Source organism: Pimephales promelas, chromosome 15, assembly GCF_988280905.1.
Source record: "Pimephales promelas chromosome 15, fPimPro1.hap1.1, whole genome shotgun sequence".
In the NCBI taxonomy this organism is placed as follows: domain Eukaryota; kingdom Metazoa; phylum Chordata; class Actinopteri; order Cypriniformes; family Leuciscidae; genus Pimephales; species Pimephales promelas.
This window is the reverse complement of record NC_142783.1, coordinates 21,479,479-21,504,147: the sequence shown is the minus strand read 5'-3', so window position 1 is coordinate 21,504,147 and position 24,669 is coordinate 21,479,479. Positions and strand designations below refer to the sequence as shown.

The window sequence follows — 24,669 nt, the reverse complement described above, 5'->3', positions numbered from 1 at the left end:
TCTCAAAACTCTGGATTCTGATAGAGGGCCATGAGACATAGACCTGAGTGCAACAATGGAGGCTTTAGACCCTTCCTGAGCTGAGATATCGAAACTCAAAATTTCGACCACAAAAAAAACAACAACAGTGTTACCCCTTACATTTTTTTTTTTGGGCGAAAAATTAAGTATCCCCAATCTTCTCAAAACTCAGGATTCTGATAGAGGGCCATGAGACATAGATCTGAGTGCAAAAATGGAGGCTTTAGACCCTTCCAGAGCTGAGATATTGAAACTCAAAATTTCGACCCGAAAAAAAAACGACAGTGTTACCCCTTACGTTTTTTTTTTTGGGCGAAAAATTAAGTATCCCCAATCTTCTCAAAACTCTGGATTCTGATAGAGGGCCATGAGACTTAGACCTGAGTGCAACAATGGAGGCTCTAGACACTTCCAGAGCTGAGATATCGAAACTCAAAATTTCGACCCGAAAAAAACCCCACAGTGTTACCCCTTACGTTTTTTTTTGGGGGGGGGGGGGGGGGGGGCGAAAAATTAAGTATCCCCAATCTTCTCAAAACTCTGGATTCTGGTAGAGGGCCATGAGACATAGACCAGAGTGCAACAATGGAGGCTTTAGACCCTTCCTGAGCTGAGATATCGAAACTCAAAATTTCGACCACAAAAAAAAAAACGACAGTGTTACCCCTTACGTTTTTTTTTTTGGGCGAAAAATTAAGTATCCCCAATCTTCTCAAAACTCAGTATTCTGATAGAGGGCCATGAGACATAGATCTGAGTGCAAAAATGGAGGCTTTAGACCCTTCCAGAGCTGAGATATTGAAACTCAAAATTTCGACCCAAAAAAAAACGACAGTGTTACCCCTTACGTTTTTTTTTTGGGGCGAAAAATTAAGTATCCCCAATCTTCTCAAAACTCTGGATTCTGATAGAGGGCCATGAGACTTAGACCTGAGTGCAACAATGGAGGCTCTAGACCCTTCCAGAGCTGAGATGTCGAAACTCAAAATTTCGACCCGAAAAAAAAACGACAGTGTTACCCCTTACGTTTTTTTTGGGGGGGCGAAAAATTAAGTATCCCCAATCTTCTCAAAACTCTGGATTCTGATAGAGGGCCATGAGACATAGATCTGAGTGCAACAATGGAGGCTTTAGACCCTTCCTGAGCTGAGATATCGAAACTCAAAATTTCGACCACAAAAAAAAAACGACAGTGTTACCCCTTACGTTTTTTTTTTGGGGGCGAAAAATTAAGTATCCCCAATCTTCTCAAAACTCAGGATTCTGATAGAGGGCCATGAGACATAGATCTGAGTGCAAAAATGGAGGCTTTAGACCCTTCCAGAGCTGAGATATTAAAACTCAAAATTTCGACCCGAAAAAAAAACGACAGTGTTACCCCTTACGTTTTTTTTTTTGGGGCGAAAAATTAAGTATCCCCAATCTTCTCAAAACTCTGGATTCTGATAGAGGGCCATGAGACTTAGACCTGAGTGCAACAATGGAGGCTCTAGACCCTTCCAGAGCTGAGATATCGAAACTCAAAATTTCGACCAGAAAAAAAATGACAGTGTTACCCCTTACGTTTTTTTTGGGGGAGCGAAAAATTAAGTATCCCCAATCTTCTCAAAACTCTGGATTCTAATAGAGGGCCATGAGACATAGACCTGAGTGCAACAATGGAGGCTTTAGACCCTTCCTGAGCTGAGATATCGAAACTCAAAATTTCGACCAGAAAAAAAAAAACGACAGTGGTACCCCTTACGTTTTTTTTTTTCTGGGCGAAAAATTAAGTATCCCCAATATTCTCAAAACTCTGGATTCTGATAGAGGGCCATGAGACTTAGACCTGAGTGCAAAAATGGAGGCTCTATGGCAACCAAACGTCACTGTTGAGACAAAGGTGCAACGGACGGACGGTCAGATTACGTTTTGGCAGGGGAAAAACTTATCAGCAAATGTAATGAAAATGTAACAGAAGTTGAAGAAATGTAGTGGAGTAGAAAGTATAATAAATGCTTCAAAATGTAACGAAGTAAAAGTAAAAAGTATGTGCTAGAAGAGCGTATGAGAGGGATCATCTTTAGCTCATGAGACGCAGACGCACACACTGCTGTGCTGTAGGGTGTTCAAGTCTCACTTAGCGTCTCTTGTAATATGTAACCTTCACTGTCTCTGTCTGGGAGAGTCATGTACTAGACGCCCATGTTTTACACTATATGTCATGTTCTCTCTCTCTCTCTCTCTCTCTCTCTCTATTTCATAGAAGAGCTTCTACATTTCAAAGATTCTTCATGTTAAACTGTTTTCCTCAGGGCATGGTGGGATTTTGTGTGTGATTTCAGATGAGTGTCAGTCTGTATACGGAGGGCAGAGTGGTGTCAAGCTCCCACCAACCAGCAGCGACAGACATGTTCACCAGCCCAAACGCTGGAGCACTGCGTCAAGGTGTGTATTCTAGACAAGTCTCGATTAAATTAATAGCTGATACATTAATAATTGCATTTCTTGAAATGCCATAAACTGGTGCTGTTAGCAGTGTTATTCGAGTGCATTTCTTAAAAGTATAGTTCACCCAAAAGTGAAAATAATATTACTTGCCCTCATGTCATTCCTATATGTGTGCTGTTATTTCTTTCTGTGGAACACAAAATTCAGCAAATAATCTTCATAAAAGTATTTGCATTTGGACTTGCTAATTAATATAAACACTATACATTACTATAAAGTCCTTTGTTTGAGGTGTACCATAAAGCTTGCATGATAAAATGTTGGTATAACTGTTTGCCACTTGTTTATTTGCTAAACAATGGTCATTTTCTTGTGTTTCGGGTAAGGGCATCCACAACAGCTTTGGCTTTTATGCTCTCTTGTTATGTATCGTCATCACTGTCCTGCGTTCTCATTGGTTTTCTGCCATTTTCTGGCATGAGATTTCATGCGCAGGGAAAGCATTCACATGGTATTTGATACAAAACCATAAATGAAACTATTTTCATAGTATATCATTTTCTCCAAATGGAAATTGATTTTTTCAAAAACGTAGTGTTAAAGACGGACATACTGTTTGTAGACCAGGTTTGTTAATCGCTAGTATATGCTTATTTCTTGTTATGAACCCATCCAATGTATCTGCACATTTTTTGACATAACGTGCCAGCAAGCATACTGAGTTTAAGAGTTCGCTGCGAGAGAGATTTTAAGCAAACACCCATTCTAACTCTTAGTGTGTGTGTGTACTTTACCTTACCTATTACTTTATTTGGTCTGGAGCATCACAATAAGGGTGTAGAGTGGATATGTGTGTGTGTTACACGAGGATTGTCCTATTGTCTTATCCTCTCTCTGCTTCCATTGCTGCTGACGGAGGGACCATTGACTCTGTGCTGACTCTCTTTCTTTCTGTCCCACTTAAGCTCCCTCGATCTCCTTTAAATCCTCCCTCTCCTGTCAGCCAGTTACGAGTGGACGGCCCAAAGAGGATGGGGTGGGATTAAAGGGTTTTTTAAAACATAAAATAAGGAGTTTGGGGTAATTTGGCAGGCTGAATCCCAGTTTACAGGCCTGCACTGCTACACGGCCGGATGCAAGACATCAGAGGGAGATGCTCCCACCCAGATAAATAGCAGTCAAGAGAGAGAGAGGAAATCCTCTTCTCATTTTTCCCTTTTTATGTTTGTTTTTTGGAGTTTTTTAAATTCTATTTAACCAGACTAATCTGGTCTCCGATGAAGTTTTATTGTTCTTTATGCTGAGCCAATAAGGCTTAGAGACACTGATTCGAGCCTCATGCCTGCGTTGTGCTGGCAAAGAAAAAAAGATCGGGAGTGAGCGAGAGAAGGAGTACAATGACTTGGTGGCATCACCGTCGGTTGTGCTAAATCCAGCCCTGCGCAGGGAGAGAGGCAAACATGCGGATATCTGGAAAACATCCCGAGTCTGACACACATCTTTTAATGTATCCTTTTATTCTCACACACACAGACACACAACACACTCAGAGAGACACACTCCAGCTCTTGGACTCGTGACACTTTTTCCATCTGAGTGTATCTGTACATGTGTAGTGATGTGTATGTGTTTGTTCGCTTGTTTGTATGGTGTGGGCTGCGCCCCGTAGGCCTCTTTTTCTCCTCCTCCCTCGTTTCCTTGTAAGCGGCGTGCATCACTAAAGGAAATAGAAAAACCACAGAAATTGGACCCCGTCTCCATCGCCAGTCGCCGCAGAAAAACCCAAATCGCACAACCCACAATATGACTGATAACATTCACGCAGTCTTACACGCTTGCTGGATTTGACGGCGGCGGCGTACAGTGGCAGCGGTTGGTGTTTTTTGGAAAACCCATGAATCCCTGGGAAAGGCCTGACTCCCACACATAGCCGCTCTGTGTTGACTTGATGCTGTGTGTGTGTGTGTGTGAAAGAGATCCAGGCCTATCTGCTGTGAATGCTAGTACACTGAACAGTTAGTAACATTTCTCTGAATGCAGAAGACTTGCATATTCCATACAGCATTCACTGTTAGTCTGATCATATGGGCTTAGAGAGATTTCTTCACTCATATTCATATATGATTCCACAGGAATAGGGCTGCAGAAACGTCGACTTCTGAGGCTATGGATGACCTCTCTAACACCCTGACAAGTCATCGCACCTGGCCTTGGAAACACACAGGTGTGTTCTTTTGAATGCAGCTCCGTTTAAGTAAATACTGCTCTCAAAGTAGATACAAAAGTAACAGGGTTGAATGAGCACATTGTTCTCAGTATTTGGATGATGGCGCACAGCTTGTTTTTCAGCTTTATTGGCATAATTTATCTAGTGACTGTGTGTTTCACACAGAGCTCTACTGCCACAGATAATTCCTTCATTAATGCCCTGAGAGTGATATCTTCAAAAATAGGTTCAAGTTGACTGCCTTTTTTTCTGCTTGTATTGTACTTAGCTAATCATCCTAAAACATGAATGTTTTATTCTTTTCTGTCCACAGAATAATTAAACTTTTTTTCCCCATACATATTTATTGGACAGTACAGACTGTAGGCTATTACAGACATTTACATCAGAATTTTAATACATGCATAATCCTGAATGCTAATGGCACAGCACAGTCATAATTTACCATGGAGAAACCCTCCTCCGGTTGAGCCGCAGAGGATGCTTGAACTCAACACTTCCGCCCACTCGTACATGCAGGGCACTTACTCAAGATTACTGAGTGATTGGTGCTCGGGCTGATCACCTGATCACACCACTCAAGTGGATGTGTCAGCGCATAACTTTTTTAAAACTTTAATGTGATGCTCACTTCACTTGTAACATTTGTATGTGAGTATTATTTTCTTATAATACTGTTCTCTCCCTTTAGAAATCAACCTTGTCGCCCAGAACGCACAGGTATTGTCAATTTTAATAGTATTATTGCATATTTCTTATTTTTGATGATGCACCATTGTTTTGACTTTTAATTTTAATAATTATATTCTTATTTTGTGACTTATAGGTGCCTGAGGAGGGGAAACTAAAAGTTATTCATTTTGGTTTAGTCTAAATTATTTCATTCAATGCTATTAATAGTTTTTAGTATTTTTATAACAATAAAAAATGGTTCTTTTAGTAAAACATATTAAATGTGCTTAAACTATAAAACTACTTTCAAATAAAACATATTTTTGCAATTATTTTGATTCTGTTTTAACTACTTTTATAGCTTGCACAGTGTTTGTTAAATAATTTCTTGTCATGTAATTTGTCACGCTCTGTCTTGGAAAAGGGGTCGTTAGATCCTGTTTATGGCCAGTACTGTACAGCCTTGTTGAGTATATATATATATATATATATAAACTATTTTAATGGTCATTCCTTTTTCTGTTACTTATACTCCTTAAGCATTCAGGCTCGTGCCAGTCACTATCACAGACAGTATCGGAATGGATGTTTGAGGGTCTGTACAAACCGCTTTTTTTTTTTCATTTTAGTAACACTTGACTTTCTTTGAGCATGGTGGCACAGAGGCCACACTAGCATCCCTGTTCTTGATCACAGGATCAGTGGTGCGGCTTGTGGGCTGGGTTTAATTCTCCACCTGTTTGGTGTATGAGATTACATGCAGAAGAAATGCAGAGGGGATACGCAGCGCGTCTCTAAAGAGGAGGCTGCCGTTTCCCCCACAGTCTTCATACAGCGGCCGTGTCAGAACTGTCGCCGACCTGCTCTCCGAACTTAATCTGACAGCACCCAGCCATCCATAATCCCTCACTGTATCGTAATCTATTTACTCTGCATTCTAAGAGGATTTTCTTTTTTTAAGTATATATACAAGATATATAAATATGAATTTATGCTGGAAATGGAGGAAGGGTCAGGAGAGGAAGCTTTTGTGTTGCCACCTCTGTTTTATGTGCCTATGTCTGTTGCCTATTCTTTGCACATTTCAAGGACAAATCAGTACTGTTGTCACCGTATCATTTTTAAGCATATTTTAAAACATTGCATTGCATGTTATCTATTGTATACATTGCCCTTGATTTGTGCATCAAAACAATCAGCAATTATCATTGGTCCGACAACTGATTGAATAGTTTTCAAGTGGCATCTGTCTTCTTTGAATTATATTCATATTGTTTTTGTTTTTTTTAATAAGTCTGGCCTCCAGTCACTGATTGTGTGCCAGGATCCATTTTCAACAGCTCAGACTTAAGCTTAAAACTTAATCACACAGGATTATTTGAGATCACAGTTTTTCTGTAAATGACAACCTTGTAATCCTGTGTCGAGTCAAACTAAGAAAATGTTTTGGATCAAACAATCTTTCTGGCAAATATGCTGAAATTTGATTGGCACATCATTGGGTTTGATAGACAATGAGTTTCTTTTACAACATCCAGAAGCATTGTTAGCTTCTTTTTATGAGATATGATAAGGGAGCTTAGATGTTCTGATCATGTTTGTGTACTTTACATCAGTCTTATCCATGAGGTCATTGAATTCACACCTACTTTTTTCTAATGTTTTAGAATGTTCCAGTGCAGATGTTTTTCTGAATTTACCTGAGCATCAAGGACTCTGCACAGTTCATCAGAGGACTTTACATCTAATTCAGCAAGCTGTCATACACCACCAGATATTGAACAAATCTGCACAAACAAACAGCCATTCACTGACTGTTAGTGTTCATTTCCTGAATGGTTGTGTATGCAGAGGGAAAAGTTTTTCAGTCCTCACGCTCTCTGTTGGATCAACAGTTCGGGGAAGGCGAAGGCCTCAAGGTTCATCTGAGTGGCATCTTTCAGACGGTGAGATGATGTCACAGTCTGTCACTTGATAGGAGAAAAACGAACTTGACAAAATGTTCTCACCTCAATTAAGAGTTATTTAACTGTTCCCATTTTAATTGCAACCATTAACATTAATTATGTCACCACTGATTGCAGTGTTTTGTCAACTAACACTTGAGTGGTAAAATAGTATTCAGTTTCACAGACAGGGTTAGATTAAGCCAGGATAGGGCCATAGGACATTTAAGTAGACATTTGTTTCTGCCTTAAATTGTTACATTGTTTAAATTAATACATTTGCTAACTGTGTGATTTTTAGGCTATATGTATATTTCTCTGAAATACATAACATCTATCATAATTTAATATGATACATAATATCTAATAATAATATCTATCTATCTATCTACCTATCTATCTATCTACCTATCTATCTATCTACCTACCTATCTATCTATCTATCTATCTATCTATCTATCTATCTATCTATCTATCTATCTATCTATCTATCTATCTATCTATCTATCTATCTATCTATCTATCTATCTATCTATCTATCTATCTATCAGTTATAAGTTACTATTAACCTTGCACCCGAATTTATGAGACTGTCTGTATAACATCTTCTAAAAAGGTTTTTAAATAATTTTAAACCAAGGCTATTTTTGTACATTTATATTATTTCAGCATAACATAACATATCAAATCATTTTTAGTTTTAAGCCTACTCGGTTTGACGAGCAAAAACATGCCTTTTGTTGAAAAGGTCAGAATACTTTATATTTAAAAATAATGATGATAATAAAAAATAATGACTTTGAGATGCTCCTTATTCCTTATATATATATATATATATATATATATATATATATATATATATATATATATATATATATATATAAATAATATATATATATATATATATATAAATAATATATATATATATATATATATATATATATATATATATATATTCTTCACTAATAATTTTAATGAGACTTCATGTAGTAGCATATTCTGAAGTTATTAGCCCACAGGCAGCACAGAATGAATGTAGGCCCCACAATAAAAAATAAATAAATAAAAACGAATAATAATAATAAATAAAAAAAACCGCTCAACAAGAAGTGTTTTCGCAAAACATATTAGAAAAAAACAGCTTTCGGTGTCATAAATATCTTAAAAATGAAAAAATGCCTAGAAAAAAATGTATAGTTTATTAGGAGCTAAATCTGTAGCTATCCTAAACAGGGCTATGGTCAGTTACTGATTGAATGATAAAGTTATATGAGCTCAGCAAGTGTCCATCCTGACAGCCATAATGTCAACTGTTCCTAAGACCTCAGCGTCAATAATGTAGGAATAAATCCCTCTGGTGGTTTTCCCACCCTCAGCGTTTCAGTAACTCACAAAGGTCTGGAGTCAGCATCTCGCCATCTCAGCAACTCTTCGCTCATCACACTTCCGTTTTCCCATTAATGCTTTTGGTCGGTAATCTCTTTTACAGTTCTCACATGTAATAATATGGTGCCAATTGTGGACTAGCCGTCCCACTCGGGTGACATTTGGACACATGAGCATATCAGCAAGGCAAGAGTGGCTTATACAGCAGTATGAAAGCGTCCTATCCGCCGCATGAACTGAGAAAATTCCACATTTTGAGGACAGTTCATCAAAATATTCTTGACCGAGGGAAGTCAGCTGCTTGGGATTTTTGCTGCAATAATTCGATTTGTTTAGTTTAAACAATTTAACACCGGATTAATTAATAAAATAAAAAATGCTTGCAGGGGGCAATCTAAAAATAAACTAGGCTAAAGCCTTCTGAACTGTAGGGTATTTCAGTTGTGGTAGTAGCCTACTCAAACGGCAGTGAAAGGCACATGCCTTCCAGGTAGAAACTGAATAAACAATAGGCTATCTTCTAGCCTAAATGACAAAATGATAGCCGAGATAATTTTCAGAACGGAAATTTAAATTGAAAGCACAGCTTGATTCTGTGACGGTAAGCAAAATTTCAGATCAACATGTGAAGCGAGAGTCTAATCAACTTTATCGTAGGCCTATGTGCAAGTAAAATTAGGCAGAGGTCAGGCTTAAACTAGCATGTGACCTAGACGTCCCTTGCATGTTTTTTACCCAAATTATCACCTCGGCTTGCGTAATAACGCTTGCTTTGTTGTTCACTTAAAATGCACGTGGCAGCCATGCTTTAAAATTGTAAAATAATTCCATTTCAAAATGATGAATGCGAGTGCTTAAATGGACGATGAAGTTATATGTTATTAAAATCAGACCTTCATTCATGATAGGCAGGCCTATAGCCTATTATCATCTTTCGCCTTGATAGTTTATTTCAGGACGAAATATCTAAGTCTGAAGACGGGAGTTTTATTTAGGCTAGGCCTAATTCGGTTATTCTATCGGGAGGGGGGAAAAAAAAATCTAAATTCGTTATCAGTAGCTATAGTGACCAACTCTGTCAAGTTCATGGACATGAAATCACCTATCCAGAATCATTCCAGCGTCAGTTGAAAGTGTTGAAAGCGAACAGGCCCTATGTTTTCTCTCTCTCGCCCCTCGGGCGTAAGCAGGTGCTCCACGCGAGGGCGTGTCCGAGCTCCTCGAATTATTCCCCAGGAAGACAGGACGCAAATGTTTGTTTGATGCAAATCTTACAAATCCATTCAAGTTTATGTAGGCTGGCTATGTCGCTGAGCTGCGGTGGCGTTTCAATGCGAGCACAGTAAAACAAATACGCGTAATGCTCCTCTGGGCAAGGTGTTGATTCAGCTGCCAGGCCAACACAACAATAATTAGCACACAAAAACACTGAAGCTGATTAAAGTCGTGCGAATGGGTTATTTTATTATTACCCTATGCTACTAACGAAATTGTTCTCGAAAACAACAACAACATCACAGAACATGAAATTCATTGAAACGTCGATAGCGTGTCTCTTTCAATGCGCATTTATTTATCATATTATAAAAATGTGATAGGGCTATAATAAATAGTAACAGATCTTTGTCATAAATTAGGACTTAAAATAATGCAGGCCTTCATGTGGTAAGAGATATAAACAATTTACAACCTGTGCACATACTTCCTATCCGCAGCTAATCGACCAAAAGGAAACTTTTTTTGTTCGAACACGTTCATCTAAACAGCTTTGCCAGGCCCTTGTTTTTCTCAAGAATTTCTTAAATGGCCCGGTGCCTGACGGCTGCCTCCCTCCCGCTTTTGACCCATTAACCCAGACCCACCCACGTCATTACCAAATCAGAAGAAGCGATATCGCTCCGGGTTATTTTGGCGAAACGCTCTTGTGCTCCAGAGCGCGCGGAGATTCTGCTGGGAAGCAATTATCGCGAGCGCATTCAATTACGACCTGATCAAATGCGTTAATAAATATTTAAGAAATGTTGCGGTGCCGTGGCCTTTATAACAATTTACACAAAAAGACCTTCAAACGATTGTGTGTTTTCTGAAGCCCAACTGAATATAGGCCTAAAGTCCACGGTTTTGAATTAATCAATTTTACACCACAGCATACTCAGTTCTAGCATCCATTCCCAAGGCAAATAACCGATTTATTGAGGAGAAAAAACTTAATCCTTTCCACATGACAAAAAAAAAAATGCAGTCAGTAAGCTAACATGCGGGTTTTCTTTCACGCCCTTACAATCCTCACAGTCCGATGGAAATAAATCAATGTTCAATCAAGTCCATTGCAGATTATCATTCAGCTCTCCATGTAGATCACTGATTGAAAAATAAATAAAGTTGTATTGGCTATGTGAAAGTTGTTCTAAAACCAAAATGCAGCCAGGATCTCTCGAAATAAATAAAGTTGAGGTGCCTACTTATTTATTCGTTCGTTCGTTCGTTGAGAGTTGAAAACATTTGCAACACGAGAGTAAATTTCGTGTGTTAAAAGCGGACATACCCCAGTCAGAAATCATGTAAAAATTCTGGTAGTTAACTGATCTTTATTACGGACATGAATGTAATGATCTGCGCTTGCAGTACATTCAGCATTTCACTGGCATTTGGGAATTCTTCCTTAACCACATGTTTTTTTTTTCGGTTAGAGCAATTAAGTCAAGTGCTGTTAAATGCATCCAACAATTTTAAACATGCCCGTGCTCCTTCACCGCAACAAATCTTCAAATGCTAGTTTATCTAATGGAATATCACAGCCAAATATCCCCCGCTCTAAAAATGTCCAACGTATAATTAAGATTCTTTTTTTCAAAATGTATTTCCCCCCCCCACATGATGTTCTCAATAGCCTATAAAATCCCATTTATTTTTTCAGGGTAACAAAAATTGATTTTCAGTATATCAAATAAGTCCAGCGGCCAATTCTTGATCTTTGGATTATTTGGGAAAAAAGATTTACATAAAGTCGTTTCAAAGTCTTATTAAACCATTTGAAATCCAGTAACACCAACTAAATATGGTCAATGTAACTGACCCAAATACATATGTACAAAATTCAGCTCCGTGAAGCTGACTAGAATCTGTCATCCTAAAAAATAACCATATTTAGAAAACGAAACAGCTGTACAGGGTTTGAGAGGTGGAGGTAAAACGGTCGCTGAGCGTTCAGTGTCCCGTGTAGAAAAACGATAATCCAGATCAGGCAGGAGAGTGACGCGAGTTCGGCGAAACACTTCGAAACCAGAACTCTGGCTCGTCGAGTAAATGTAATTAGGTCTCTTCAGGGGGAAAAAAGGGGAAAGCTAGCTTTCATTTCATTCCACACCTTTGCCATTTTCCCCTTTCTTATCGCTAAGGGTGAGGGGGAGGGGGACGAACATCTAACTATTCTGTTAAAATCTGCAAGTCCGTATATATTTTTTCCTTAAACTCAGCGCACTATTAAAACAGAGAGATTGTGAAAATGGAGGGCATTTAAAAAAATCATCATATCACAAGACTTGGAACCTCCAGGATGCTTGGTCTTTGTAGTCCAAACAGTCTGTAGTGTTGAAGTTGAGCTTCCAGGAGGAGGCCGTTTGCTCCTTGTAATCCAGGCAGTCAGTAGAATTGAAGGCCAGGCCAGTGCCACTGTAGGCCTGGTGGTGATGGTGGTGGTGATGTCCTGAGGACTGACTGATGTGGTGGTGGGGGTGCGTGGACATGGACGAAGCTGCCATGGGGCTGAGCTGGTGAGGGTGGTGGTGAGAGTGCATGGGGGCCAGATAGGAGCCACAGTCCACCCCACTGAAGTAAGAACCGGAAGGAGTCGGGTAGCCCTGGCTGTAGCCGGTGGTCTGGTTGTAGGGCATGGGGTAGGAGGAGCCAGCCGTGCCTGAGACAGAGCGCTGCATGCAGGAGGTGTTTGAGGGAGCGACGGGCTCCGGCAGGGAGACGGACGGGGGTACGGATCCTGGAGAAATGGCGGGGCTCCAGATTGAGGAGACAGTACTGATAGAGGTAGAGGTGCTACTGATGCCCGTGTTATTGGTGGTGGAGGAAGAGGAGGAGGAGGAAGAGCCGGCACTAGACACTGCCGGAGGGGTGAACTGGCCGCTGCTCTCGGAGCCTGTGCTCTCCCGGGTGGGCGAGGATTTCTTCTTTGCAGGCCGAGCTTTAGTGCTGCTGCCACTCTGCTGCTGCTGACGACATTTAGCGCGACGATTCTTAAACCACACCTGCAGGACGGAGAGAGCGACCAAAAACACTTCAAATACACTGTTTGAACAACACCTTTAAAAATAGATGCACATGAAAAGAGGACAGCACAGAGTCCATTACGCCTAATACACACACGCACACAGAGCCCCATTAAATGATTATGGAGACCTTCGTGCATGGCTGAAGGACATGTTGGAGAGCCATTGTGCAATATCAGAGTGGAAAATAGCTAGTTATTAGCAGTTCCTGGCTTTAATTTGCATGCAGGGCCTTTCTGCTTTACTGTGTGGATCTAATTTCAGTGCTTGTAGACGACTGGGTGATAGCAGCCTATTGAGTTTCTCCGCAGAGATGGTAATTCAATAGTGGAAGGAGGGTCTGACCGTGTAAAGCGTTTTGTTTCATGTGCTTATTAAGAGCAAATAAAATTGCTTGGGAAATTGACGGAGGGTTGCTCCTTTAGGCCTCGGATCACCTCAGAAAAAGCATTATTTGCATCAAAAATCCACAGCGGACTGTGGGAATTTAACATTTCCTCATCACTGGTATTTACATCAAAGTGAGAGAGCTTTTTAATCACAGTGGGAAACACTTTCATATATTTGGTCTATATGGCGACCTTGTCTCGGTGCAGGAATATCAATTCAAAATGGACAAATTTATTAAGATTCATGTTGCATAAAAAATAAAATAAAATAAGAAAAACTAAAAAGACAGGAGCAGAAATCACCTGCCAATCAACTAATAGGCATATACAAATAACTATAGGCAGACAACCAAAATGTCAAACACACACATAGGAGTCTATACTGATAATTTCATTAATTGTAATAATTATTAGAAACTACTACGAACTTTTAAGAAAATCAGTAGGGGGAGCAGCTGAGCATAAATTACATTAACGAATATTTTGGGAAAGTTATCATCCTTGGAAAAAAAAAATGATTTTAGGAACCATTTAATCTATTTAATTTTTTCCACCCCCAAAAAAATATTTAGTGGTTACATATAGCCTACCTGAACTCTGGACTCAGGAAGGTTGATCTTCAGTGCCACCTCCTCTCTCATAAATATGTCCGGATAACGAGTTTTGGCAAAGAGTGATTCGAGAATGTCAAGCTGTGAGCGCGTAAATGTCGTCCTTTCCCGCCGCTGCTTTCTGGGAGTCGCTGGGGGAAGAAAAACATGTCAAAAGAGTACACAGTATAATATATTATAATTTTATTTAAAAGGGACATAGCAAGTAGCTTCATTTTCGAGGACTTTGAGGTTTTGCGCCTATAGTGGCGCTATAAATATTATATATATATATATATATATATATATATATATATATATATGGATATGAAGGCTATATAATGAACATATTAGGTCCATATATAAATAGGCTAAATAATACAATGAGCATATTAGATCCAATGAGTGCTTTTAAACATCGAAAAATACGCTTAGACAATGGCAAGAATTTCAATAAAGGTTTAATCAAAACAGTTTCTAACTTTTGAAGAAGAAAAAAACAACAACACAGACGTGATTCTTGTTTACAAAGAGTTGTGTTAAACACGGTTCATCGTAGGCTACGCGTAAACCGTGTTATTGGCTACCTGGGTATCCGACGGACGGGTGCAGTAGGTCCATGGCCGCGCCGCTCAGCCCCAGGCCGTTCATGGCGTAGGGGGGCTGTTTGAGGTATGACATCATGCTAGAGGCAGTCACGGGTCCCCCCAGATCTTGCCAATAGTTCGATTTCCCCCGATGTTGCAGTTTGACGAAGGACGGACCCGATTTAAGTTACTGAAATGTAATTGTAATAATATTAACAACTGGTATCAACAATTTCAAAATGAAAAAGAAATACGAAAACTGCAAAGCAGCCTAAATTAAATAGGAGTCAATAAGAACTGAACAACTATTAGAGAAAATAAAGTAGCCTATAGTCTAAATAAGTGACAATCTAATTGGTTTCCTGGTTTTAAATACACAAAAAGTATATTAGGCTACTTTTTTCGATGATGATGATGATGATGATGATAACAGGCAAATAATAAGGAATTTAAAAACGAAAAATAGCATAGTGGTGAAAACTAATACCAGGATGCTTGACGTAAATTAAAAGTAGGCTATAATTGTATTTCTAAATATTTCTACAATTTTGACTTATGTCAGAGTTTTAGCTGAAATGTGATTAGGCAACAAATAAAGTACGAATATTCCCCATTTTCTGACATTTCCTACATAAAATAAAAAAGCATTTAAAATATTTTGTAAGAATTAACTACATTTATTTTTACATTCTCCTTTTAAAGTAATGATTTAATTTTAAATATGGCTCTGTAGAGGCTGTCTTAACAGGGTATTTAAGACTAAATCTGTGCGGTTTAAAATTAGCACACTTATCAAAATAATTACAAAACTTGCAGGCCTAATTCACAAGCTGCAGGCTATGTAAAATAGCTTTAGTTTATTGTTAATTATTATTATTATTATTAGACTATTTTTTTTTTAAAAAACTTCAATTTTATTTGAACATTAGCCTACATCTTTCAAAATAGGAAGCCTAGTTAGGATTAAACGGAGATGGGCTACTTTTAGAAAACGTAGCTATAATCGTATCGTAGCCTATTATCACAGTCTGGTACCGTTTAAAAAAAAATGTATAGCCTACAGTATATTAATGCGTCCTATTGATTTTTTAAAGTCATTCAATTTAACCAAATGTAGGAGCTGACTGGTTATCTAGTGGAAATGAATGTGGATGGGCCCCGTGCTGAGAGAACCGAGCCGTTTAGAGTTTTGTGTATTCCAATCTATTCCTTGCTTATTCTTTACATACTCTGTAAAGACTGGTTAGAAAGAACACATCTACGTGCAAATTAACTCAATTACAATGCAGATTAGATCTCAGGGGAAACACCTTCATTTATTGGTCTTATCACCAAAATAAATTAACAAAAAAACAAAACACGCCTCTCCAATTACTCTCCAAGTGAGCTGGCTTGGGCTGTACTGTGGCGGTGAGTTGATCTGTACAAAAATGCTCGTGTTCGATTCAAACATAGGCTTCGGGTCGCTACTTTTTAGATTTAATTCATTTTGAAACATTTGATCCGAAGCGAGTATGACAATTACCATTGTTTTATACGTGACTTAAACACACCACTGACGTCGGTAGAGTGAAAAGGTCAATAAAAATAGAAAACTTTTTTTATAGCCTACACCAAGAAAAACAAATTTGTCTAAATAGTACGCTAAATGAGAAAAACAAACAAACAAATGTTAAACTAACATAAAAAACAACAACTTTAACATTAAACTTAGTTCCGTTTTGTGAAGTTTAACTAAAATTAAGGGGGGAAATAAATTAAAAGGCGCATTTGTTCTTACCTTTTTCAGAACCCTACGTCCTTCTCCTCTCCTCAATTTTTGCAGTCTGACAAGACGATAAAAATATCCACCAGTGGAAGAGTTCAGGAAGGTAAATCGACCGAGGAACCTCGCCAAATAAATGTCGTCTAAAACTCCTCAAAACTGCAGCAATGTTGATATGGCGCACGTGTCTGGCTTTTAGCTGGACTTCTTGTAGCTTATTGAGTGTGTGTTCCCGGGGTTTAAAACCAAATAGATTAAACTCATTTGCTTTGGCTTTCTCGTTCGTGTCTGTCACTAGTTTAAGGTGATAGCTAATGTAGACGGATGGAGATTGATCACCTTCTCCTAACCCTGCCTCTCTAAGAGCGTAGGACACCTGCAGATCCGCCCACTCCAGCCAATCACCGCGTATTCCCTACTTGATTGACAACTGTAACAACCAGTCCACGGGCAGAACCTCTTTAAAGCCCCACCCCGCGCTGACTAAAGACATCAAGAACATGCACCGCACCGTCCAAATAAATCTTTAGAATTTTGAGAAGACCTAAAATATACAGAAAAGTTAAACATTTCCTAGAAATGGGTTGGTAAATATATTAAGAAATGGGCTTCATTTATGAAATGAAGGTAGGCTATAAAACATTTAAACCATGCTATTTAAATTATAATATTTTTTGCGCTACATTGATTTTTGCGATAGAAAGAGTGTGATATTTACCAAAACATTTAATTAGGAAGTCGTATCAAATGTAAACATTTAATTAACATTGCTTAATTACAATTGTAACAGTTTTATGTCTTGATGTAGCTAATGTCATTTGGTTTAGCTGGCCTCTAGGAAAAAAAAATCGGAAACTGTAGCCTATCGAATTTTCAAATATTATTAATTTAGGCCTATTAATTAATGTGAAGGCAGAATTTACCCACTTGGATTAAACAGCCTAATATAGCCTAATAAAAGCTATACACTAGGCTATCCAAATTAGTTTAAAAAAATAGAGGATATTAAGGTAGCCTATTTACTGAAATGTCTGACATCACGCAAATAAAAAATAAAAATAAAATAGGCTAATTCACAAAGTAGGCTATCGTTTGATGCTACAAAATTTAAGTGATCGATTCATATATAGCCCATCGATTTGAAGCGGGGTAAAATGCATCAAAAAAGTTTAATTTATCCACTTTATCTATTTTCATTTTTATTGTTACCTCGCCTCATGAATATTAATGAGTGGCTAATCCCCACTTAGAATTACATTTCAGAATAGTGTGCGTAAAGTTTAATAGGCAGACGGAGAGGAAACGTGAAAGGGAGTGAAGAAAAACTCGGCCCTTCCAGAAAAGAAACGAAATCAGCACATAGAGAGAGTCTGAGCCTCGGAGAATCAAAGAAAGCACCTTTCAAGCCTCACTTTCCCAAAGAAATGCCAATAAAATACGGTAACAGAATATCACGGAGGGCGCGGTGTTTCCTTAACTGTTTCTGAAAGGCTCAGAAGATCTTAATAAGGCTTCGCTCGGTCCTTTTGTTGATCTCACAAAATCAACTCATTCTAATTGAGGCCTGAGCTGAAAGCGACCTAATGTTCAAAGCAAGTGACCGCCGGAGGAACGAAATTACATTTTTTACTATATGGGGCATCCAATCAAAGACCGGGCGGCATTGCACGTTTCTTCTATAGATCAACAAAGTCATCGACAAAAGTACTCTTGGGAATAACAGAGATGCTGCTGTTAGCCGTCAATAGACGCGGGTAAACTAAAGGGGGAAAGTTATTGGATACTGCTTAGAAGTACGGTGAGAGGGAATGCGCATATTAAATGTTTATACCGCCTGTTTAAAGCACAAGTGCTGCCTCCAGCCCCCCATAAAGGCAGAATCCACCTGTCCTTAAACTATGTCCACGGACAATAATAATAATAACAACAACAAAATGTGATCCTTAAACACACACAAAAGAAATATAACCTAAAATTCCTGCATTTTATCCGTTTGCTGGTTAATTCTTTCGGCCCTGGTGTTGCTAAGACCCCGTGATAAAGCCAGCACAAGTATCAAGTTATCAGGTTGCAAGAAGTTTTGTAATAAGAGTATTTTGTCTAATCCCAAATTGCAGTCGAATTTTCTAAATGCTGAGCTCGTAAATCTTGGGATTAGAGGAGGCGAGAAGAGGAGGGGGAAAAGTTTGGTTTCTTTAGCCGGCAGGATGGGAGCGAGTCGGCGACGTTGTCGGTCCTTGTTAAAACGATGATGCATACAATACGATATTGAAGCTCGTACAGAAGGCTCGGTACCGTTTCCCCCGGTGTAACCTATTTTAGGACGAGGGAAGGATTTTCGGCGGTCGAGGGGCTTCGTCAAGTCCAATTGCTCAACACCTGAAGTCAGGCCGTGGACTTCAAAGCTGGATCCACAGAACGCGCGCTCTGCTCGCGCTGAGATGCTGTCCTGCTCTCGACGCCGGTTTGGATAGCTCTTTTCTTTTTGTCTGTGATAAGAACATTTATTTTGAAAAGCTTTCTTTTATTTATTTTTCCTCCCCGCACACACTATTGGTTTGAGCATGAAAACAACAGTTGGCAAAATGGACAACAATCAGGTAAGGAGGGAATTGTGCATTTTGACAATGCCACACTGCATGTAAGTGTGTGAACTAGATACCCAGATAATATATTCGTTTTTTTAAAATTCTCGTTTGTGTTTGAGTGTGTGAAATGAAGAGAAAATACCTGAGATAGGCTTTCTAAACTTTCTGATAGTTGCTTTACTGAAACAGAACATTAACTGAGTATATAGGCTAATGCAAGAAACTATAAATGGCTATAATAATTTAATCAAATATTTTTTGTTTGTTTTACAAAAAAATAAATAAAGTTTAAGCGTTTTAAAAAATGATACTTGTAAAAAAGTGGAATAAAAAGACAGGCTACTATTCCAGAAGTAAAATATTAATATTCCATCCCACGTTTCACGAGGACAAATCAGATTTATGCATACACATCTTGTATTAAATTAGGCATCTGAATGGACTAAAGAACAGTTCAAAGCGGTCATTTGGAGATGAACACCACGCTGCCGTCTCATCAGGATTACACGGACCTCGCCACAGGTCTAATGCATAAAATTATGACATGCGTTTCAAGCATCTCACTGGCTAAAACTCTCCGATTAGTTAAGGCAACAAACAAATGTCCTTTCCGCCGCCGTGTAATTGCTTGTGAGCGGCAGTAAGTGTCTCAGAAGATTACAGTCATCTGTGATGATAACTGCAAAATAATAAACACAAAAACAAAACACCCGGGGTGGGGGGGATGGAGGTACAGTCGGACCCAACCATCAGCAAATTAATGTGGAAGTATTAGAAGGGCTAAGGGAGGACGTCAGCTGTCAAAACTTATTTTGCTCGTTAAATGGAGGATGCGAAGCTGCGGTGATGACTGTTTGGCTCAGAATTAAGTGTCTGAGGGAAAGCAGATGCTTTGGACGGAGTGATTCTGCCTTAATCTCTCTACGAGAAAAGACCTCAGACAAAACAAAAAACAAACATTAACTTAGAAATAATCGTAAAATGCAGGGGAATTTTCGCAAAACGAACTGGATGTCCCTCTCAAGTGTCTGTAAATTGTTTTATTAAATGATATTGTATATGTATGTATAACGTCTATCTTGTTTCGTCATAGAGCGACTACATATGGGGTTTAAAGAAATAAGTGTCAGAAACGTCAGTCCAGTCAGAATATAGTCTACGAAAAATAAAACACCATTAATTAAAGTGATTATTATATCCTTGGGTCAAACATCATATAAACAGGCAAATCTATTCAATAATGACAGAAGAAAATATGCAATTATTTGTAATGTTTTAATAAAAACGAACAGAACTGCATAAACGGCTAAATTAAACGTGTTTTAAAATTCAAATTCTTTATTCAGTATCAGCTGAAAAACGATGACACAATTTTCTTTAGAAAAACAAGGCCAAATCTATTAGCAACATCCAGAACCACACCAGCTGCTGTTTGATTTGAGTATGAAATCATTTTGAATTTTATTGAACAGTGATATTTATAGTACAGTTGAATAAATAAACCAGTGATGCTCATACAATAAAGAAGTGAAATATGCGGACAAGAAAAGCCTCCCTTCTAACTATACAATAAATATTAAAGTTTTTGAGCAAATGTACAGGATTGAGAAAATGGTTACTTTAAAAACGTCTCAAACAGTAATAAACGCAAACAGTAATAAATTACTTTGATCGTGACTGCAGCTTCTGAAAATAAAGTTGTTTTTTTCTCCATACTTTTTTAAGGCTCAAACAGTGAAATGAAATGTACAACATGACCGTTTATTTCTGTTTAAGCACTCGCAGTATTTCACTCTTCTCAGTAAAGAAAGCTCTAAAATGTTTGGTAAACATATTAAACATAAAAAAAGTCAGTAAAACACAAAATATTTTTTTTGTAAATGCAACAAGTCCCCCTTCACAAATATTCTACACACAGAAAGTTGAGTAATTAAAACATTTCAGCTCTTGTTAGAGGAGAACATGCTGATAGATTTTCTTAAAACTGAAACGTGATATGATTTTGAAACCCAATCCTATTCACAAACAGAAAATGTCCCGTTTATGCGCTGTACCGAAACTTTGAGTGATAATTTCCCGTAAGAAAGAAACTGTGAATGTCTTAGTGTTCAGATTAATCTAAATTATAATGGATTTAACCATTTAGTCAGAAAGTTGTACAGCTTTTTGCATCTCCTCAAATTTTAGTTCAAGTACCTCGTTTGTGAAATCCAACAAACCAAACAGTAACAATGTGTTTGCATTTGTTCATGTGAAACAATAAATCTCTCTTGTATTAATGAAACAGGGTGCATCTCAGGGCATTTAGCAGTTCTTCAGCCCTTACATAACAAAAAGATCAACATATGAAGATTTAAAACAAAAATAATAAAGTGTATGGTGTAGTCTCTATGACACAAATACATTTCAAGACTTTGTAGCGTACACGTCATCTTGCTCCTTTGTTGCTTCGGAAATGACCATCACTGAAGAACGCACTTCTCCTCTTTCTTTGCCATCTTGCCTTTGTTCTGTTCTAGGGTTCTCTCCAGGTGCTCATCTTCCTCTTCAGCCCTGCCGACACACACACAGGACACACAGGACCAAAGGTCACACACGGACACAGGAGAATGCCACCTGCACCTCCACCACCTATGACCTGTACTCTTGTCTGAATGGCTTCAGAGTCACTTCAGCTCTAGAAATACTCTCACAAGACCTCACTGCCTGAAACACCTATCATGCTCAGTGGCAAAGAGAATGAGAGTGACTGCAAACTTTGGCCTTTAAACCCTCCCTGAACCACGCTACAGGGCCTAAAGGACTAATCCTGGCTCTAGCAATCCCACAATGCCTTGCGGCAGGAGGACTTACTCTTTCTCCTGGGCGTCCAGGTCTCTGACCAGCGCGTCACGTTTGTTGACCAGTATGACCAGCTCATCCAGCAGCAGCTGCTCTCGCCGCTTCTGTGCCTCCGTCTTCTGCCAGTCTGGAAACAAGGGAGAATGTTAAGAGGAAAACCTCACCTTCTCACCTTCCTCTCACAATCCAGGAAAGGGGACTTAAAGTGATAGTTCGCTTAGTTGATTTACTCACCGACACGACTATCAAAAACGAAGATATTATAAAAATTCATTCATCAAAATTCTTCTCAGAAGAAAGAAACTCATATAGGTTTGGAATGACATTAGGGTGAGTAAATGATGACAGAAACTCAACATTTTGAACAAAGACGTCATATACTGGGTTTTAGTGAGAAAGACATCACTGTCCCGTGATAAAATATTCAGAAGAGAAAGCGTAGCCCGTACCGTTGTGGAGTTGTAGTGAAGTGTGCACCTACAGGTGCCTGTATGGAGAGCAGTCACACGGTGGAATTCAGACGAAAAGGATCTGATAACGCCAGTGAATGCGAGGACAGTGCTTTAAGTACACTAAACTGCTTTCAGACGCCTAAAAACAAGCTCCCAAAGAGATGCACCAGCGCATTTAAGATAGCATGAATACATTAAGATTCACACATAGCAAAAAAATGTGTCCATAAGTACATGATAGTTCCATAATCTGGAAGAAATGGACTTGTATGTGTTTTTTGTAATGTATAAAAGGTGCGTAACTTTAGCAAAAGGTCTCTGTGAGGTGACCTGCTCATGTCCCTCTGCCAACAACAGGTCTGAAATATCAGCCAGGCAGACGGGATCAGGCCTTACTGATACCAGTGCAGATTAGGGCCCTGCTCACAGCCAAGGGGAAGTTATCTTACCGGGCCTATTCTTCAGTCCGCTGTAAGAACAGACTGTACTTGTGTCTTTACACTGCTTTATTAGCGCTCCCTCATGCACATAGACTCACAAAAATACAAATCAACTTCTCTTATTACATAGAGCCGCCAAATTCTATCAGAAAAAGAAAAGATAAACGCACATTCGGCCTTCTGAGAAGTCAACACTTGAAATAAATATGTTATGTGAAATTGCAGTGTGGTGCTGAGAGTCGTTGGTCCTCGCTCTCGTTTAACCTCTCCGCCTTTGAAGTGAAGCGCCTTTCAATATTTGAAAGTTATTTGGCCCCCAGCAGCTAAATGAACGTCTTTGGTGTTCTGACTCTAGGCTTCAGAGAGGGTAATGCTTAAATATTTGAGAGGATTTGTCTCAGCTTTAACAAATTTGTCAAATTTTAACAAAAGCTGCAGGAAAGATAATGAAAAAAAAGGTGCATTGTTCTTTAAAAAGCAATTTAGCTATTTGCAAAAGTGAGAAAAAACATTACGTTTAATTTTCTGTTATGCTAGCAATGCGACAGAGGCTGGCCACTTCTTGTGCGCCTGCAGTGCCGTCCGTATTTAACATCCGACAGGCCTGACTGTTTATCCTGCCTCGCTCTCCATACGTTCTGTCTTTCACGACCCTCCTCTTTAATTCGCTCTGTCGTTTCTGCTACCCCTCCGTCAAAAACGACAATGCCTACACTACAAAGACCTGCCTGGAGGGTAGGCTGCGACCAACAAAAACTTCTCCTGCATGTCCCAAAGAGGTAGAGAGAGAAAAAGCCCTCTCCTTCTCCTGTTCCCCTTCAGCATTCTCAGCCAAAAAGCCACAGATCCTCCCCTGCACCTCCAGCAGAGGCCGCATGCAGCTGTCAATCAAGCGGAAGCGGCGCCGCCCCCCTCATTAAGAAGGTAAACAATGAATATGGACGCAGAGGGACACGGCAGAGTAAACGAGCCATCGCAACTCGCCAAAAAACACTAACGGAAGCTGCTGCCTCCTCTCTTTTCCCTTGAAGAAGAGATGGATGAAGACTATTTAGAGTTGGTGGGGTGGTGGGGGTTCAATCCTTTTTGGATTACTCCCCTCTTTCTCTCTCTCTCATCGCCCTGGGCAATCACGTTAAAACTCACATGGTCGGTGCTTATTCAGATAACCCTAACAATGCACACCAATGGTAACCATGTGAGCACTCACAACCCACAGAAGAATGCGCTGGTTCAAATCCCCATGACCCTCCTCCACAGCAAAATTTATTCAAGAGTGCAACCTGCTCGGCAGCTTCAGGAGCCACAGAGCTTCTTCTGAGAGTTCTGCTGAAAGATCCCCAAACACAAGAAACTTCACACACCCGCTCTGCTCGCTATAGTGTACGGACGCATGGAGCAAACTTTTGGACTGAATGGAGTTTTTTTTTTTTTTTTTTGGAAAGAAATAACTGGAAATAAGTAGTGTTGGAGGAATCCAGGGAAAAATGCATGATCTTATTACAGCAGATTTAGGCAAGCAGTGGGCAGGCTGGGAGCGCCAGCGTAAGATGGAGCTGGAGAGAGGCCAGCTGGGAATGAGACAAAGACCAACATGGAGAACCATGACAAGGAGGGTGACGGGACGACAGTCCCTGGATTCTTACCAATCTACACCCAAACTACATCAGATACAAATAAAGTGACTATCAAAAACAAACCATATACACAATGTCTTTGAATAAATCTTTGAATCACTAATCTGCATCTTGTGTTAGCGATGTTACTAATTTGTTTTTTTTTTAAATGGAAAAAAACTTTAACTACACAAGGTTAAAAACCGAAAAAAAGGCACAAATGATTTCAGTAAAATTATACAGCCGTGATATCAACTACTGTTAACAACTGAATATTAATGACCCAAATGAAATAAAAACAGTTTAAAAAAATGAATATAATATTCAAATATTATAATATAATATTAATAATATTAAAAATAATAAAAATATATATTTTAAATATATATTATAAAAAGCACAACAGAATATATTGCGACGACAACACGAAAAACTTGTG

General features: G+C 39.0%; 3 protein-coding genes across 14 annotated transcripts in view; 1 reads left to right on the top strand and 2 right to left on the bottom strand.

Moving 5' to 3' along the window:
• wdpcp (WD repeat containing planar cell polarity effector) overlaps positions 1-7,975 on the top strand; it is a 128,152-nt gene extending 120,177 nt beyond the window's left edge. For 3 of the 7 annotated variants that reach the window (XM_089120348.1, XM_039653336.2, XM_039653489.2), the window contains 4 exons: positions 2,316-2,448; positions 4,584-4,675; positions 5,370-5,398; positions 5,505-5,682. In XM_089120348.1, the coding sequence (XP_088976474.1) occupies positions 2,316-2,448; positions 4,584-4,675; positions 5,370-5,398; positions 5,505-5,552 (302 nt within the window). In that variant the 3' untranslated portion in view covers positions 5,553-5,682. Of the gene's footprint in view, positions 1-2,315; positions 2,449-4,583; positions 4,676-5,369; positions 5,399-5,504; positions 5,683-7,017 lie in introns of those variants that run through there. The other 4 variants (XM_089120350.1, XM_039653410.2, XM_089120352.1 and 1 more) reach the window with 2 other exon arrangements.
• Positions 7,976-11,255: 3,280 nt separating this feature from the next.
• otx1 (orthodenticle homeobox 1) lies at positions 11,256-16,712 on the bottom strand. Its single transcript, XM_039654064.2, has 4 exons — positions 16,309-16,712; positions 14,529-14,718; positions 13,942-14,093; positions 11,256-12,941 (listed from the first exon to the last, which is right to left on the bottom strand). Exons 2-4 carry the CDS (start codon positions 14,623-14,625, stop codon positions 12,216-12,218), a joined length of 975 nt encoding a protein of 324 aa, XP_039509998.1. The 5' UTR covers positions 14,626-14,718; positions 16,309-16,712; the 3' UTR covers positions 11,256-12,215.
• Positions 16,713-20,137: 3,425 nt separating this feature from the next.
• Positions 20,138-24,669, bottom strand: part of ehbp1 (EH domain binding protein 1) — a 126,368-nt gene continuing 121,836 nt past the window's right edge. For all 6 annotated transcript variants that reach the window (XM_039654159.2, XM_039654271.2, XM_039654413.2 and 3 more), the window contains 2 exons: positions 21,735-21,849; positions 20,138-21,434 (listed from right to left, as the gene is read on the bottom strand). In XM_039654159.2, coding sequence (XP_039510093.2) covers positions 21,344-21,434; positions 21,735-21,849 — 206 coding nt within the window. In that variant the 3' untranslated portion in view covers positions 20,138-21,343. The remainder of the gene's footprint in view (positions 21,435-21,734; positions 21,850-24,669) is intronic.

What these genes read in the sequence shown, in the direction of transcription:
- otx1 (XM_039654064.2), bottom strand. Translation starts at nt 14,625, where the DNA reads ATGATGTCATACCTCAAACAGCCCCCCTACGCCATGAACGGCCTGGGG. An exon ending in CCCGTCCGTCGGATACCCAG is followed by an intron (nt 14,094 to 14,528) that starts GTAGCCAATAAC and finishes TTCTTCCCCCAG; the next exon opens with CGACTCCCAGAAAGCAGCGG. An exon ending in TTCCTGAGTCCAGAGTTCAG is followed by an intron (nt 12,942 to 13,941) that starts GTAGGCTATATG and finishes TCCGTCCTGCAG; the next exon opens with GTGTGGTTTAAGAATCGTCG.